The sequence below is a fragment of the Rattus norvegicus genome, chromosome X (genome assembly GCF_036323735.1).
Source record: "Rattus norvegicus strain BN/NHsdMcwi chromosome X, GRCr8, whole genome shotgun sequence".
NCBI classification, from domain to species: Eukaryota; Metazoa; Chordata; class Mammalia; order Rodentia; family Muridae; genus Rattus; species Rattus norvegicus.
Genome location: NC_086039.1, coordinates 45,596,987 through 45,615,819, shown reverse-complemented (window position 1 = coordinate 45,615,819; position 18,833 = coordinate 45,596,987). Strand labels below are relative to the sequence as shown.

The window sequence follows — 18,833 nt, the reverse complement described above, 5'->3', positions numbered from 1 at the left end:
TGCAAATGACAATCTAAAACTGAAAACGACACATTTTCCCCCTTAAAGGTACTATGTAGATTCTGCTTAATAATACTTACAAATGTCTTAGTAATTTAAAAAATGCATATCTGTGGTGGTTTGAATATGTTTGGTCCAGGAAGTGACATTATTAGGAAGTGAGGCCTTGTTGGAGTAGGAATGGCCTTGTAGAATAGGTGTGGCCTTGTGGGAGAAAGTGTTATTGTGGGTTTGGGCTTAAAGACCCTCATCCTAGCTGCCTGGAAGTGAGTATTCTGCTAGCAACCTTCAGGTGAAGATGTAGAACTCAACTCCTCCTGCATCATGCCTGCCTGGATGCTGCTATGCTCCCGCCTTGATGGTACTGGACTGAACTTCTGAACCTGTAAGCCAGCCCCATTTAAATGTTGTCCTTATAAAAGTTGCCTTGGTCATGGTGTCTGTTCACAACAGTAAGACCCTAACTAATATAACCCCACTCAAGAGTTAGTTAACTGTTTTGTTTCTACCAAAAGAAATATGCTTCCTCTGCCCAAGATGGCTTCAGAACTTCCCACATTAGACTAAGATGGATTCAAATCTACTTTCAAAGGGGAGCTCCTATCTTTCCTTCTTACCAAGTGCTGAAGACCCTACCATTACTTCCCAAGGAGGCTACATACTTTTCTCATCTCCACCAGGGGCTCTGAAACCTTCCAAATCTGCCTATGGAGGTCTGAAACATTCCAGATCTCCTCAAGGGTCTTTAAACCCTCTACCTCTGCTTAAGGGGGATTCAGAACTTCTCCATCAGACCATAAAGGCTTCAACCCAACTTTGCTTCTGTCAAAGATGGGGCTCATCTCTTCTCTTTATGTTGAAATAGATCTATCACTATTCAAGGGAGTCTTACACATACCACATTTGTCTGAGGGTGCCTCAGTCAGGGAAGCCTTCAGACATTATCTTTCTGTCCAAGATGCTTCAACCATCTGCAAAAGAGGGGCCTACGGCTTCCCATTCTGACCAAGAAAGTGCCCAACAATTGCCTAATAGAGGCCTCTGAGTATTTTACCAACTACCAACATCCTTTGCCCATGGAGACCTTAGATTTATCAAGGGAGACAAAGACATTCATTTTTCATCTAACAGAAATGCATAAATGTTCCTCACCAAGGTAAAATAGCATCTTCCCCTTCTACCCATGGAGGGTTCAAATGGAGGGGGCTGAAATCTGTCCTCATTTAGGGAGCATCAATCCCATCTATAACAAACAAAGGGACCTCAGGCTTGTTCCTTCGGACCCAGGAGGCCACAAATATTCCTACATTTTCCAATGAAGCCCCACTGGAAAATAGGACATGGAAATTTGTCTTCTGTCTCCAAGTGCCAAGGAATAGTCTTGGCTTAGAGAAGGGTTCCTGAGAGAAGGGGTGTATGGGAGCAGAGAAACTACTCAAAACCAAATCCTGGGTTACAAGATGATGGCCTATGTTCTGTTTAAGACAGATTTCCAGATTCTCTACTCCCCCACCCACCCTGTGTATGTGTGTGTTCTGCCCAAGACAATTTTTTTCTTTTTTGCTGTTCTAATAACTCTTTGAAAAACTCATCTCCTGCAGATCAAAGCCCAGTCTTTTATTTACATATCAATTCAGTCTTTATCTCAGACAAAAGGTAGCTGCACTGACCACACCCTGAAATAACCATTCCTACAAAGCCTAGGCCTGAAACTAAACTCCCTCTATACCAGGCTGATCTTGAACTCAGGAATCTGCCTGCCTTTGTAAGCATGAACAAAAACCTTAGCTGGGTGTGATTACCATTCTCTAAATCTCTTTATCTCCTCCTTAGTATCTTTCTGACAAGCTGGCTCATAATGCAGCTGCCTCTGTTCTTTTAGACCCGTGACTCTCCTTATACAATTCATATTGCATCCTTATATTTGGCATAGTTGAGAAATCATTGCTTTTTGAACTTAGGTTTTCAGAATTTTTTCCCACAGTCTTAAGAGCTGTCCTGAAGGTCTCAGAATTTATCATTTTGTTGAGACATAGACACATTTTTGCTTCCTGTACTAATGCTGTCTTTTTTATCATGGAGTCATTAATCTTGGTAGAGAGGACATTCCCAGATAACCTTGGCAGGAGGAACTTGAAGTAAAATATACATTTTTATCCAAACAAACCTTACACCCACAACAACAATCAACACTCAGGGAGGCATATGCCCTGCTGGCTCTGTTCCAGGGGTGGGAACCATGTCATGCTGTCCTTGCCATAGCCAAGCCAGATTTGACATCCAAGTAGCCTTCAGGCCTCCTAGTCAATAAGACTTTGGGTTTTCCTACTCTTACAAAGTAGGTATCAGATCCAATCCTTTTAATAAAAGGGGTCTAATATTTTCTTATTCTGAACAAGGGGTATCAGACCTGCTCCTTGTAATAAACTAGGCCTCAGACATGCTCCTTGTGACTATATGGAGGGAATGACATTCAAAACTTCCCCTCTGATCAATGGTGGGAATATATTTAACTTGTGCCCAAGGGTGTCTCAGATTCCCTCTTCTGCCTACAGAGGCCTCAAATCTTCTCATTCTAACAAGGCCTTGTATGTGCTTTATCCAAGAGGTGAAGTCTATGACCTATTATCTTTTACTAAGGGAACATAGAATCTTTTCCTTTTACCCCAAAGTTCTCAGACATTTTCCATTGTTATTGAGGGGGACTCAGACATGCTCCATCCGACTGAGAAGGGCTTTAGATCTTCCACTTCTGGCCAAGGGTGACTCATATCAATTTCCACCCAAGGGGTCTCAGCCCTTCCTCAATAGACCAAAGAGGCCTCAGACCTATACTATCAGAAATGGGGGGTGGGGAGGGAGTACAGATCTTTGACTTTTGCCAAGAAGGCATTAGGCATGCCAGAAAGGATCATCAGGCCAAGAGATCTAACTAGTTTGAGTAAGGGAGCCTGAGATCTATTCCTTCTCAATAGACATCTATACATGACTCAGTTGACCAAAGAGACCACATTCATTCCATCTGTATGCAAGAGGGCCATAGAACTTCCCCCTCAGCTCAAGATGGCCTCAAATATGCCCCATATAACCAAGTGGGCCTCAGAATACTCTACTTTCCTCAAGCAAGCTTCAAGCAGTATCTCTTAGAATGAGAAGACCTCAAACCTATATTTTCTTTCCAAGAGGACTGTAATCTCACCATGGGGGGGCCTTAGGACTCTGACTACTGAACAAGAGAATCTGAGACCTAGGTCCTCTTACCAAGGGACTCTGAAAGAATGTTGGAGGTACCCCAGCAGGTCTTCCAACCTCCTCTACTAAGGAGGTTAAACCTACTTCTAACCAAGAGCACCTAAATTCTTCATGTTTTGCCTAAGGGAAAACCAAGGAGACTTCAGACATCCCCTTTCTATAAAGGGGGTTCCTGAGAAATGCACCTCTATTGATATTGGGTACTGACCTGTCCCTATGACCAAATGGTCTTCAACTTTCACTCTCTGCTCAAGGTGTCTCAGACATCCCCCATATAAACAAGAATGCTAAAGAACATTCTGTCCAATGGGTGCCTCATATCTACCCCTTCAACTATGAGAGCCTTAAATTTTCTACTTCTGAACTGGTTGGCCAGGCAAATACAAATGTGGCTAAAGACACTTCAGAGAACTCTGGAGTGAGGCCCCATGTCAGAAGAGCAAAAAGCTTAGCATAGAGCCCAGGCCATGTACATTCAATTTGGAGAGGACCCATTCTCCATACAAACACCCATGTAGCTGATTCTAAGTTTAAGGAGAACACAGAACAAAGGACTTCTGAAATTGCTGCTAGTCCTGCAACAGAGTTCCCAGAGATATGGAACTTCTAGATTTCAATGAAGATTTGGAAATTGGTGAGGCAGTGTCTGCCCTATTCTATATCAGATATTGGGCAATGTAGCCTGGGACATTCACCCTCTGTCCAAGGTCTTTGACTATCCTGCTCTGCCCTAATCTGTCTAACACTTTCCTTCTTTGAATGATGTAACCTAAGAACTTCCCCTTATTGACCAAGAGGTTCTTCCATGGAATAGTTCTGACAATGAGACTGTGGTGGTTTCACTATGCTTGGTTCTTGGGAAGTGGCACTATTAAGAGGTGTGGAATTGCTGGAATAGGTGTGACCTTGTTGGAGGAAATGTGTGTCACTGTGTAGGCAGGCTTTGAAGTCTCCTAGTGCACAGACTCCACCCAGCGCATTAGACTTTCCCGGCTGCCTTTGATTCAGATGTAATAAAACATGCAGCTTCTCCAGCATCCTGCAGTCTGCTTGCAGGGTGCCATATTTCCTGTCACAATGATAATGGACTAAACCTCTTAAACTGAGAACCAGCCACAATTAAATGTTTTCTTTTATAAGAATTGCCTTGGTCATTCTGTCTCCTCACAGCAATAAAGGCTTAAGACAAGGGCCACGAGAGATTTTCTCTATATAAACCTGGGATTAACAATCAAGAGTCTGTAACCCAAGCTCCCTGCGTTCAAGCAGTCACAAGAGAAACCTGCCCATATATGGACAGATGAACACAAACTAGAGGAGTCAATTTAGCCAGGGACAGCCATACAACCTGCATGAAGAATGCTGAAGACTGGCTTATGGTCTCCTCTTGATGGGAGTTCTAAATGGTGAAGACTTGGAACTTGCTGAATCAGTTCTAGGAACTTCCTCTACTGTACCAGGTACAGGTTACATTCCATTTCCCTTCCAGCCAAGGCTATGAGATTTCCCCATATAAGGGGGGTTCAGACCTTCACTTTTACCCAATTGAGCTTCAGAAATTTCCACTCTCACAAGAGGAACACTGAGCTTCCTCTATTCTTAAGGGGTCTTACTCCTCCCCCACTTAATTGGAGGGAATGTCAAACCTCTCCTAGACTATACGTCTTTGCCCAAAGGGGTCTTAAACATTCTCTGTGATGCGGCGCTCACACCTTAGTAAGCTGGTTTCCAGGACAGGAACGGGGTCGGGAACTAGTTTGAATTCCTGACATTCTCAATTATGAGATTTATCAGAGTTCTAAACTTGCTACAACCTTACTAGATTTTCTGTCTGGTGACATAATCCACTGACCCATACTACCTGATAGCTGTATGAGGTAATTTTTTTAAGAGACAGTATACTGAAAAGGCAATAAAGACTTGTTGAAGTTTGCTCTTGAGCTGTTTATTCTACCCATGAAAGATGTATACATGTGTATGTGTGAAGTTGTTAGAGTTTGCTCATCTGGGCTTTGCTCCACCCGCCAAATGTGTGTGTGTGTGTATGTATGTACGTATGCATGCATGTGTGTATAGTGATTGGAGTCTTTTTCTGTTTCATCTAGAGTGAATGAGTGTTTTTTTTCCTACATGCATGGTTTTCTTCCTCTTCCTTTTCTTGCTCACATAGTTAATGAATTCTAAACCTCTTACCTGATCAGTGAGAGGCCTGTGAGTAAAAGAACAAAGAGCCTAAGTAACCAACCTCTTAATCCCCCACTGCTAATAGAAGTCAGTGGCTTTTGGTCACAGAATGGCGAGTTACAAAGGTAATAAGTATTACCAAAATTAAGCAATTTTTGCCCTTGGAAAACCAAGTTTTGCCTCTGCAATCACCGAGGCATCCCAACACCAACACTTGCCTGCCTCAGTCTACCTGGTTGCTGGGCTGGTTCATGGCAATGGTATCTAGTCAAGAGATATTATGTAATGTGCCTCCACTGAACAAGGTATCCTGGACTAATTTACCTTTATCCCAACAGGATCTGGGATCTTTCTGCTCTATTCTATTCTGCTTGAGATTTTTCCCACTGGAACAACACCCCTTTCCCTTCTGCTCAAAGGGACTTTGCACCTATCCATCTGATCCAAGACTGTCTCAGATCTTCAGTCTTGTTCAAGTGAGCTTTAGAACTACTACTCCTCCAATCATAAGAGCTTCCCCCCTTCTATCATGGCTTCACACTGGGAGGGTGTGTGGCTTAGGTGACTGATTAGATTTGGGGCTTGTGGGCTTAAGTTTGTGCCACTTAACTGATCTATGGATACACAAATATGTCACCTCATACTCTTGCTACCACAGATGGGGTCAAGAGCACCATAACATCTCCATCACGATGAACTGCGTGCGCCTTCTTAAACCAAGAGCCAAAATAAATCTAAGTTTTGCCAGATATCTTCACAGAAATAAGTGATCTACATTGTTTTCTCCTTCAGTTGTTAGCAGATGTTACAGATTCCAAGCAAGATGAAACAAAAAGAAAAACACAGTCACTATGTTCTCTAATATCAAAATAGAGCAATTTATTCAAGACACTGAATATGATCTGTTGATTCTCTCTTGAAACAAATGAGCTACAACACACAAGGTGATTCTTTTTTTTTTCTTCTCGAAGAGCGTGTGGGGTGAATGGGAGTGGGGGTGGGGGAGAGGACAGAGGGGGAGGGGAGTTTTGATGGTGCTTAACAGAATGTGGAAAATGTTGAAAGAGGACCATGTCTGGCTGTACGTCTGACACAGACAATAAAAACTGCACAAGCCAGAATTCAAAACTTCAGTGAGTTGCAGAACAGACATTTATGCATTTGACAAGAAACAGAATGGAAAGATATAACAAAGGTTTATAAAGGGAAAAGCAACAAGGAACAAAGCAGATCCTTACATGTGACAAAGTGCACTTCACTTGGCTCCATGGTCTATTTCTTAGTCAGACAGAACAAAAAGTCAAGTCCTATGGTGTTGAGTGGGGTCAGAGAGTTGAACTTTGTAATGTCCATCTGGCCCTTCGGTCCTCTACAGGCAGCATCCTGGATGTGCTAGGAATGGTATATGGTTACTTCAAACTCAAGGAAAATTACCTGGAAAGGCTGCTATGTGACTACACTGCTTTCAAGGTTGAATTTGGTCACAAGACTAACCATTCCTCACAATGTTTTTAGGAGTTATAAACAATGTTAGGTAACAGCATAACACATGGGCCACCCCTTGATCACAAAGATGATGCACCTGCCCTGTAACAGCAGGCAAATGATGGCGTCCAAATGCTGGCCGCTCCAGAAACAGCTGCAGACTGAGCTGTCTTATGGGGATGAACTTCAGGGGTGTGGGCTGCATTCTTCTGCTTGGTCCTTGTGTGGCCAGCACTAAGTTCCTGTCCATGTTTAGCTGTAAGGCCAGGGAAATGAATGGTCTTCAGGTTTATGTAGATTGAACCTTTTTGTCCTAGTCTTACAGCCATTGACTCCAAAATAATAATTCTTATGTGGCTTAGATTCATCTAGGGGGGGTGTAGCCTGGACACCCAGAGATTGTCTGATGAACCCCATATGTGCCACCTACCCATTACCACCATATAGCAATGTAGAACTTGTCAAATGAAAGTCATACCTTTACAATAGGCTGACATCTAACAGCTGATCTTCTGTAGAGATGAACAGAAATGTATTTGTGGAACAATGATAGGATTTATCTGGACTTCCAAAATTACATCCTAAAGCTAAAAGCAGTCTCAGGGCAGGGAACTTCATATCCACTGACACAGAGACATCTGCTATGATCAAATTTCCACACAACTTGGGCTTACTTTGCTAAGCATTTAGGTGGCAGAACCCAAATTCACCACTCAACTCAATACACAACACTTTAGATTTTGAGGGCTCACATAATTTACATGGCAAAGTGGAGGCCAATACATGTTTTGGTGCTAACATTTGTTGTGTAGGGAGCACCTGACCTTCCTTGCTGGTTGATTTTTGGCTTCATATATGTATACTTTTCTCTAAGTAACACTTGCCTCAGCTGCAGACTGGACCCTTCATACTGCCTCTTGCAGCCCCCTTCTGGTCTGTCCCCTATTACTAATTAAAGAAACAAGTCAGTGTCAAGTTATGACAAGAAATGAACAAAGGCCACCTGATTCAATGATGGCAAACTTTACCAGGCACACTATGCCTTATTTTGTTTTTAAAAAATAGCCGAAATTTCTTTCCTATTTTTTTCTCATTTTTTAAAAGAAAGCTTTGTCCTAATCTTCTGTCAGAGAAATTGGAAAGTGGGCAGAAATGATCAGTGACATTCTACCTGGGTCATAATTCATTTTTACAATTGAAAGTCTCCCTTGAGACTCACTGTCTTCACAAGACTGAGTGACACTGAGGCCTTTGGGTCAGTTTTGCAAGATTCACCAAGCATGCTCTTGATAAAAGTGCCCATCTGTAGCTACACTGTTGTGAGAAAGATGTAGCTGGCAGGTGCCATGAGCCACACCTGGTCAGGGTGGCTTCTTCACTATGTTCCTATTGGCTGCTGAAGGAAATGTGTACCAAACAGTTCAGCATTCTGCTTGATGCCTAACCAGTGGGCTCTTTCTTCCCCACCAGCTGCCAAAACAATCCCCTTGTTCTTCCATAGGACGCTTCCCAATCCACGGCTTGCCTAACTGCCTTTCGTGAAGCTGAAGGGAAAGGGGTAATTAGACACCTCAGACTCTGCCAGTGTCTTCTTAGTCTTTTAAATATGAATTTCACAAAACTCTCTATGTCTGATGGCCATTTTAGGATTTTAAAGTCATTTTAACATAAAAATATTTTTTTCAAAAAATACTCCAGGTTCTTTCTCTTATAAGTAAGTCTTTTTTTTTCTGTAAAAAGTCCCCATCCCTGCCTTCTTACATAAAGCACTTACTATGCTCTGAAAGTGCCTTTGGGACCTAATGTGAAGCAACTATGAGAAAGGGACAGAGTAAGCAATAGGTAGGAGTGGGAGAGAGGGAAGGAGAGTGCTGTCCAACAAAGATCCACTGTGTGCATGTGGCCATATCTATGCAGGATTTCATTAGAAGTGAGACCACACCAGAGCAAGGACATCAGAGGAAGGGGTGGGAAACAACAAGGGAGGACAGAAGGAATAAGCCAAAAACAGTTTTCATCTGAGGTGGGAAGCCCCCAGACCACAGAATTTTAGCAGATAGAAAAACCACCAAAGAAGGTTCTAGAAAATACAGCGTTGGGATTACAAAGTCACACATTTCATTGGTACAAACTGGTCTTTTGGAGCAACTGTAGTATCCAAATTGATAGGAGGGAAACACCATAAGGGACAGGTTTTTCCTCCCTTTTGGTTTATCACAGCATTTTTTCTCTTTCATTTTTTAACCTTTTCATTATTTTTTGGCACAGCTTTGTGTTCTTCCTTCCCTGTTCAGTCATTAGAGCCTGTTCTGGATGGAAACCAACCATGTACCATGTAGCTGATGGCTTGCTTCATCCTTCCCCAGCTGAGCATTCTAGGTAGAAACCATATTCCTGTGATACAACCATGCGTATGACTTTGTATTTGTTTGTGTTTTAAACTTCTGGATGGAGATTAGGGGAGGGGGGGAAATAATCCTGTGGCCAGGGACAGGTGATTTCCAAGTAGACTCGAACAAGTCAAGTTCACACAGTTTGGAGCCCATCATAGGAAAGGGTGCTGCAATCCCACACATTCACTGCTGCTCCATTAGAATGGTTTTGTTTTCTACATTTTGTGTTTACTTTCGGAGATCTAAAACACAGACCTGGAAAGAAAGATAAAGTGTCTATTAGTCTGAGAGATAACATCAAGTGTCTTCAAACACGGGCTGACTGGATTCAGCCTAGCCACCAACTTTATGCTTGTAAAATTTTAATAGAACAGAGTCAAGAAGAGAGAAAAACTCTAGAAACAGGATAGTTTCTAAACATCAGAATGACCAAACTAGCAAAAATGAGGCAAGGGAAAAGCCAGACAAAGGATGATTCCCAGACACTCAGAGGTCATCAGTAGAAGTCACAGACTGGATGCCTATATTGTGGAGCAGAAAACAAAAGATCTCTCAGTCCATTTGCCAGAACACAACCTCAAGTTTAGAGGTAAACTAAACTTTACATATGTTAGTTGACCACAATGTGATCCACAGAAACCAAGAGGCTTGTCTGAAAACTATGTTTTCTCATGATACTGTTTGGCCAGAACATGCACATGGTGACAGAATAGGAACAAGTTTCTTAGTCTAAATACTAATGCTATTTGTGGTTAGATATTTATTGGCAATAGTGAGAAGTCTAGAGCATTATAAGAGGCTTAACAGCATCCCTGGACTCCACCAGTGGAATGTCAATGGCACCCTGCACCATAGTAATGGCAACCTAATAGGGCTCCATATATTCCCTATGTTTTTGGGTATGCACATTGTACATAGTCACAGCAGGTAAGAACAATCAAGTTCATTGACATTCAGGGGCAAAGACAAGACTATTTTCAACCCAAACAGAAGTCTCCTTTATAACATATGCAAGCATGTGCATATGTAATGAGCAGCTGATATGTGGTAAGGCTCAGCAGGACCAAAAAGCCTCACAAGGCCTTTAGAAGCACCTAATGTTGGATCAGGGACAAAATGCCTGGCACCCCTTAACTCCTAGTAGACTAGAAGTGGCACTTACAGAGCCATCAGATGCACTGGCACCCACTTTGTCTCCTCGAGCATTCCAGCACACCTCAAATATGCCGCCTGTTCCTCGGTAGCTGTGGACGAGACTTCCACTCTGAAAAGCAAAACATTTGTCATGGTAACTCAGAGGCACTCCCAAAAATGAAAGCAATAAAAGAGGGTACACTCTTCCTCCATAAACCTCTATTTGATCAAGATGTTTTCAAGGATACTGAAGTTAAAGGAATTACCATAAATACCAATCTACTGCCACACACAGAACTGCCACAACATTTCAGTTAAAGCCAAGGCTTTACCCCATCCCCAATGTCTAATGGCACTAGAGAGAAGAAGACAGCAGGTTTCCATGAGATGATGAATTCTTGATAGATATGGACCTTAGGCCATGACCTCTTTGACCTTTTTCTTTCTTCTCACCCTTCAGTGCTGGATTTGAAATCTGGGGCATCAGGGTGTTAGGCACAAGCTCTGCCACAAAGCCATATTCCTTGCTTTCCCCAGTGGCTCTGCCAAGATGTTCTTAAGCCTATATGGTGCTTAGGTATGAGTGTCCCTTACTAAGCCATCCTTTCTAGTCTCCTTCCTAGGGCTTGGATCAGCCTCCTGGTCCAAGCCTACCTGCTTCTGCTACTACCTAGTTCCTGCTCTGATTATCATCAAATTTCATCTTATGTTTCCTCCTCAGAGCACTTGAGTGAGCACAAAGGACTCCTCCCATTAGTAATTAGACAATTTCATGCATTAGCATGGCATGAAGTTAAAATTCAATTTTGGATATGGTTTGTAAGAATGAACATACACATCTGTACTGTGGTATTTTTTAGTGGTTGGTTTGACATGCATCACAAGATAGAGGAAGTCTTAGTTTCTCTAGACTTGAATAAACCTTCAATTCACTGAAACATGGCATGAGAGGTCACTGTGATAGCTAATCTTGGTTGTCAACTTGATTATATCTGGGGTCAACTAAAACCCAAGCATTTGGGATACACATGTGAAGCATTTTCTTGATTTGATCATTTGAACTGGGAAGACCCACCATAAATCCCACCATACTTTCTGGTGGGAACCCATATAAAAAGACACAGAAGGAAGCCTTTGCTGTTGGCCTGCTTCCTTTCAGTCTTACCAGCAAGTTTGCCTATCCTGCTGCTAAGATAGAAGTAGAGCCTTCACTTTCAGGATTCTAATGTAGACTAAAGACCAGCTGAACCACCCAGCCTTGTAGACTTTAAAACTACTGTATTCTTGGCCCTTCCTTTGTGATCAAACAGCCATTGTTGGACTAGGCGGACCATAGACTGTAAGCTATTGTGATGACTTTCTTTTGATATAGATTCATTCTATCAGTTGTAGTCCTCTAAAGAACCTTGACTAATACAGTCACTAACCTTAGTGTCCACCAACTACTCATTTGTTCTTACTCATAGCAAGTGTCCTTGCCATGCATATAAAATATATATTTACTATTATCCAACTATAGTATTAGCAAAGCATAATGAAAAATGCATTTAGATAAATATTAGTTTTTGTTTACCTAGAAAAAATGAAGTATACAGTGTGACTATGAAAAACATCAAGCCAACAGGATTAAAACAGGCTCTTAAGATGTCTCATATAAACCTAGTAACTTTGGACCTTTCCAAAAACTAACTATCTTTCTCTCTGTCTCTCTGTCTGTCTCTGTCTCTCTCTCTGTCTCTGTCTCTCTCTCTGTCTCTGTCTCTCTCTCTGTCTCTCTGTCTCTCTGTCTCTCTCTCTCTCTCTCTCTCTCTCTCTCTCTCTCTCTCATCCAAGTTTCAGTGACACAGGCTTGCAATCCCAGCTACTACAAAAGCTGGGAAAGATTCCAAGTTTGAAGCAAACCTGGGCTGTACAGAGTGAATTCTAGGGTCGTGGATTCAATCCCCAATATTAAAAAAGAAAGAGAAGGTGAGGGGGAGGAAAAAAGAAAACCAAAAGTCTAACCATTATTCCTATAATACTCACATTGTATTGTACTGGGTGTTGTGAGTCACCTAGTAAGAATATGCTATGCCATATTCTTAGAAGTGAATTGGGCTCCATAGAGGCACATCCTGTTGGCACCTTCAAAGTGAGCTATCACTAGCAAAATCTATTCTGTCTACATGAGCAAGTCTTCCTACATGTGTTTCTACCTTTTGTTCTGTTTTGCTTTTTGATAACACACAGGTCAGGCTGGCTTCAACTCCTGATCCTCCTGCCTTAGTCTTTCCAGTGCTAGGATAACAGGCTTCTATCAGCACACCCAAGAGGTATGCTGCCAACTTTTAGGGTATACCCCTAAAAAACCTGTGATTTCAGTAGACTCCTGGAGCATGACTTACTTACTGCCTCCCCTGACACAAGGAAGCATGGACTTAAGAATTCAAATCCTTCTAAATGTTGACCAACCAAAAAGAAATGAGAAAGGTGAATTACATGAATGTGAAGCACTAATCCTTCCTAAGGTCAAATTGACTCCGTACTTGTTTTCAGTAACATAGCCAAACTATTTTTTCAACTGGAATGATAACCAAGGGGTGAAAATGTAGCTTTGGGTAGAATGTTTGCCTGCTACCTCCAAGGCACTAGGTTCTATCCCCAGCACCAAAAAGAAAACAAAGAATTGCCCATGGACTGACCCTGGGCTCCAACTGCATAGGTAGCAATGAATAGCCTAGTAAGGGCACCAGTGGAAGGGGAGCCCTTTGTCTTGCCAAGACTGAACCCCAAGTGAACGTGATTGTTGGGGGAAGGGCGGTAATAAGGGGAGGATGGGGAGGGGAACACCTATATAGAAGGGAAGGGGGAGGGCTTAGGGGGATGTTTGCCTGGAAACTGGGAAAGGGAATAACAATTGAAATGTAAATAAGAAATACCCAATTTAATAAAGATGGAGAAAAAAAAAAGAATTGCTCAGTATAACACACTTCCCACACTCCCAATCAACTATACTAGTTCTTATCCACTTCTGGAAATTTGCTTATTCATATAAGGCCAGATGTTCCCACAGTGGATATATTGACTCCACCCCATCCCATTTTCAATTCCTGTTGAAATAAATGGCAATCCAGCATTCATATATCCTATATTAAACAAATGAGTTTTTCAAATGTGAAAATTCCAAGCCTTATATTCTTTTGGGCTCCAAAAGGATGGGGTGAAGGTCAAGTAGGTTGTCCCACAGTGTCAACCTTGGAAAGGTTTTATAAAATGTCACCCACAGGACCCTCACACAAAAGGCAGCATTTCTAAGGAAGTCCCTGCCAGGATAAGACAACTGAAGATAGTGGTTTCTCCAAGGAAGAATGCTCTGAGGATGACAAGCTGAAAGTTCTGGCTTAAGGTAAGATGGAAAGAGTCGCGGGTTGGGGATTTAGCTCAGTGGTAGAGCGCTTGCCTAGGAAGCGCAAGGCCCTGGGTTCGGTCCCCAGCTCCGAAAAAAAGAACCAAAAAAAAAAAAAAAAAAAAAAAAAAAAAAAAAAAAAAAGATGGAAAGAGTCCATAGGATACATCCCAGGCTTATAGGTGGGGAAGACCCCATATCATTAGGATCCACAGAGCAGACCACACAGAACCTGCAATCTCCATAGGGAGGCTCTATTTACTCTCCGAGGTAACTCAGTCCCCAGCACTCCTGACAATCCAGGAACTGAGAACATGGCTTTCAGGAAGGATTTAGCCAGAAGTCAAGGCCTTACCTGAGTATTCCAGATATGGACACACTTGTCAAAGGATCCACTGGCCAAATACTTTCCGTCAGGGCTGAACGCTACACTATAGACAGGCTCCTGATGCTTGGTCAGTGTGTGGATGCAAACGCCTCGCTCCACATCCCACAGTCGAACCGTAGAGTCAAATGAAGCACTAGGAAGATGACAGGAATAACCAAGGGGTGAAAATGTAGCTCAGAGTAGAGTGTTTGTCTGCTACCTCCAAGGCACTAGGTTCTATCCCCAGCACCAAAAAGAAAACAAAGAATTTTTCAGTATAACACTCTTCCCAAGAACAAACTCTGAGCTCCAAGCTAAACTGTTTTCCTTTCTTTGTCTTAAAAACTTTCATTAGATTAAACCAGCTCCCCACACCTGTAGGTTCATGGTTTTATCAAACTGCAGGTAATAAACCATTGAGAAGGAAGGGAAAAATGCATCTTAGGTAGGCCTATAATCCTAGCACTTTGGTGGAAGAGTAAGGGTCTCTAAACTTCCAGGTCAGTTAGGGCTACATAATCATACTCTGTTTCAAACCAAACAAAGTAAAACAAAACACCCCCCACACACACACAGAGTACCAGACATGTACAGATCCTTTGCTTGACATTGTTACCTAAACTATCCACATAGCATTCTCACTGTTTGAATATCATAGGCCATGCCATTTAGACATGATTTAAAGTACAAGGGAAGATATTCAGAGGTTGTAGGCAAACAAAATTAAGCAACTATAGACTCTGGTACCCAAAGGGGTCCCTGGAATCATCTCCATGGATATTCTTCTATCCCCTTGCCTCCCTTCACAGGGAACCACTACTTTTTCAGTTTGGAAGAGCTTCAACACTGCTGTCTCTAGATTTGAGTAAGTCTTCCCAGCTGAATTACTCACGGGGCAGAGAGCAAAGCTGTGCTCAGGAAGGATTCAGAGCTAGGAGGTTGCCCTGCTTTACCTTGCTAACATGATGTTGGAGTTCGGGTTGCTGGTGGCTGGTCCTGTGGGACTCCACTTGATGGTATATATCTCTTTGCTGTGAGCTTGGAGGTCATGGACACATGCATCCTGCTTCATACTCCAGATCTGGAAGAGGCATTGGTAACAGCATGAGCTAATACTGTGCCCCTAACTGAGAATGGTCATCACCCTTTATTCTGTTGCACATAAAGGAACACTTCTTAGGTGATATATATGGGAGAGGCTCACAAGCCAGCAAGGAGTCCACCAGGCACATTAGCAGGTGACTGTGAGAAAGGATGCTGGTGGACAGGCCACAAGGTTTCTTAGTAGGAACTGTGGCCTCAATATGTCAAAATTTCATGCAAGAACAAACGTTTAGACACCAGGAAAAGTCATGGAAGAAAGACAGTTCAAAGTAATGTTCCAGATGATGAGGGTGGTGTTGTATGCCTGTACAGGGGCTTGTCTAAGATAAGCATGTCATCACTTTAGACACCAACATTACCTTTAATGTCATGTCATCAGAGCAGGAGGCTAGCAACATTCCAGAAGGATCCCATTTGATAGCATTGACCTCATTCTGCAAAAAAGCACAGAACGTCAGAAAGAAATTATAGCTTTTATTTAAGAAAGGCTGCATCCAGAGGCTGTCCCACCTGGGGGATCCATCCCATATACAGACACCAAACCCAGACAATATTGTGGATGCGAAGAAGTGCTTGCTGACAGGAGCCTGATATAGCTGTCTCCTGAGAGGCTTTGCCAGAGCCTGACAAATACAGAGGCAGAAGCTTGAAGCCAACCACTGGACTGAGACGGTGTCCCAGATGGAAGAGTTAGAGAAGGGACTGAAGGAGATGAATGGGTGTGGAAACCTATAAGAAGAACAACAATACCAACCAACCAGACCCTCCAGAGCCCCCAGGGACTAAACTGCCATCCCAAGAGTACACATGGAGGGACCCATGGCTCCAGCTGTACATGTAGCAGAGGATGGCCTTGTCAGGCATCAGTGGGAGCTGTGTCCCTTGGTCCTGTCAAGGCTCAATACCCCAGTGTAGGGGAATGCCAGGGCAGGGAGGTGGGAGGGAGTGGGTGGGTAGGTGGGTGAGCACCCTCAGAGAAGCAGGGGGGAAAGATAGTGGGTTACTAGAGGGGAAACTGGGAAAAGGGATAATATTTGGAAGGTTAAAAAATCCAATAAAAGAAAAGAGAGAGAGAGAAAAAAAGAAAGGCTGGCATGTAGCAAGGGGCAGTAGCATGCTGCCAGTGCTACAGTGCAGAGGGCCTTTTGAGAGTTCACAGGATTATCAAAGACTACATCACAAGAACCCACACGATTATGCTCTCCTCACTTTGTTTTTCATTCATGAAAAACACTGCCATATATGACAAAGGACCAGTCACACACTCATCCACATTTCTTTACGGAAAATAATTTCCTTATTAAGGAAGCCAAGTGAAGAATTTGCATACAATAAGCAGAGCTAGTCAAATCAGTTACTATGTATTGCTGCTTGAGACAGGGTTTCACTATCTGGCACAGGCAAGCCAGGAGCTCTTTATGTATCTTAGGATGGCCTGGAACTATTCTGTTACATTCCTGAGTATTATAACTACAAGTATGTGCCATCAAGCAGAGATGAAACTAATTATTTTTAAAAGTAGACTTTGACCATCTCTTTCCTATGTGCTTTTAATGTAAGTTCCTCTTCATTCTGTTGAAATACCCATAACTTGTTGGATGAGGTAAAGATAGAGAAAGGTTTAGATAGAACAATGGCAGAGACAGATAGAAGGTAAAGCCATCCAGAGGCACAAAGACATGCACAAGTAATTCATATGTGCAGGGAAACTATATCAGGAACTATAGTTTGGAAAAGGCATTGAAAAATAAAATCCACCCTCCTGTGGATTTGTGCTGTGTAGCAGTTTCTTCTGAGATTAAGAGCATCCATTTAAGGGAAATTTCTTAAGACAGGATGCTTTCAGGGAGTTGTAAGTGAGGTGAAATACTATGGAGAAGCTCATTAAACCAGGAAGTGAGCAACTCAAACAAACGAACAAACTTCAGAAAATCCCTAAAACTGACCAGATTCACTAATCCCAACTCCTACCACAAGTGTGTGTATAAGCAGGAAAGACTACTGAGTCACTCTCAGACTAGAACAGTTGCCTGGAAGAAGCAGACACCAGCTGAATTTTTCTAGAAGAAACAAAGATAAGACAAACTACCTGACCAACTGAACCACACTAAAGAGGGCCCATGGCTGTGCAGTGTACTCAAGGTTTCCAGGTTTTATGAGTTGTCAACCATGCTGGGATACACTTTTGTGATTTAGCTGTCTTTGAGTCATTTTTACTTCTATAAGTAACCACTCACACAAATTCTTATAAGTAAGCCCAAACTCATTGGTTCATCAAGCTAGATTTGGGGGTAGGGGGTCATATAACAAGGAAACCTCCAGGTTTTCCTTTTCTGCTTTCTGAGTACCGGAGACTCCAAGAATGGAGGAGAAAGGCTTCTGGTGGGGAAGAGAGAAGGGGATGTGTTGACATAAAGAACTACCTGCAGCTCCACCATATTGACAGGGACAGCATGCAAAGCAAGGGCAGAGGGAAGGGTACAGGGTCTTCTTCAGAGGGGTCTTAGAAATACTACTGCTATTAACTGCTTCCTCTATCAAGTCAGCTGTCTTGGCCTAACAAACAACTTCAGACATCAGATTATGTTCTAAATAATTTCACATTTCTCAATGTTGTGGGCTGATCCCATTTGTAAGGACACCAAGTCTTGAAAAGTGTGAAATTGGAAGAAGCTGGGTATCTAAGGAGCATGGTTCTCTGTGACTAGATCAAAGAGGAGACATGAGCACAGAGCATAGAGGGTATGTATATGTGTCAGTGCATGTCTATCTATGAGCTCACATGTAAATGAGGTAGTGTAAATGTCTGCACCTGTAGATGTAGAAACCTCAAAGGCAGACCTCTCCATGTTCTCCAAGACCTGACTCTCCCCAGCTGACTCATCTGCAATTTCCATGGAGACACAAATTCCTTCCTGTGAGCAGAGTTTTCTTGATTGCCATCTTTCTACAGCTCAATCAAAGTTCCAGAGAAGCAACTAGAACCTACACACAGGTCTCAAGAAGCAGCAGATTCAGAGTCATGTAGGTAGACCTCTGCTCAGAGCAACCAACATTGGTGAGAATCATTTAGGGAACCAGGAGGCAGGGTGTAAGAGAGGTAAAGTCAAAGAGGGCTAGCTTATATTCCCAGGACCATTGACCATATCTGGATTAATTCCATCACTAGGGCAGTCACAGAGGCTCCCAGCAGCAAAGTGCTGATGAACAAACATGTAATCTCTCCTGCACGGTTAATTGTTAATGCACCATATTCTCACAACCTCCAACCCTGAGCATCAAAACTGCCACTTACAGTATGTCCTTGGAAGGTTTTGACTGGGCGATCACAGCCAAGCCTGCACACATGAATGCACATGTCTGTGCTGCACGAGGCAAAGGTAGTGTTGTTCTGCCAGTCCACATCAAGGGCAGGTGCTGCAAATCAGAAGGAAAGCGAGGACATTTACCTGATTAACCGAATGTAGAGCTCAGTGATGCAGACAAAAGTATCCCCAGGAGTCTAGTGACCATGAATACCACTCCCAGT

The 18,833-nt window shown here is 42.7% G+C and overlaps 1 protein-coding gene across 3 annotated transcripts in view; it reads right to left on the bottom strand.

Annotated features, from left to right (window-relative positions):
• Nucleotides 1-6,287: 6,287 nt before the first annotated feature.
• The window catches only part of Tbl1x (transducin (beta)-like 1 X-linked), a 156,550-nt gene continuing 144,004 nt past the window's right edge, over nt 6,288-18,833 (bottom strand). For 2 of the 3 annotated variants that reach the window (XM_039099666.2, XM_039099665.2), the window contains exons 11-16: nt 18,600-18,721; nt 15,664-15,738; nt 15,154-15,281; nt 14,189-14,354; nt 10,477-10,578; nt 6,291-9,569 (exon numbers count right to left, since the gene is read on the bottom strand). In XM_039099666.2, coding sequence (XP_038955594.1) covers nt 9,543-9,569; nt 10,477-10,578; nt 14,189-14,354; nt 15,154-15,281; nt 15,664-15,738; nt 18,600-18,721 — 620 coding nt within the window. In that variant the 3' untranslated portion in view covers nt 6,291-9,542. 3 annotated transcript variants of the gene reach the window in all.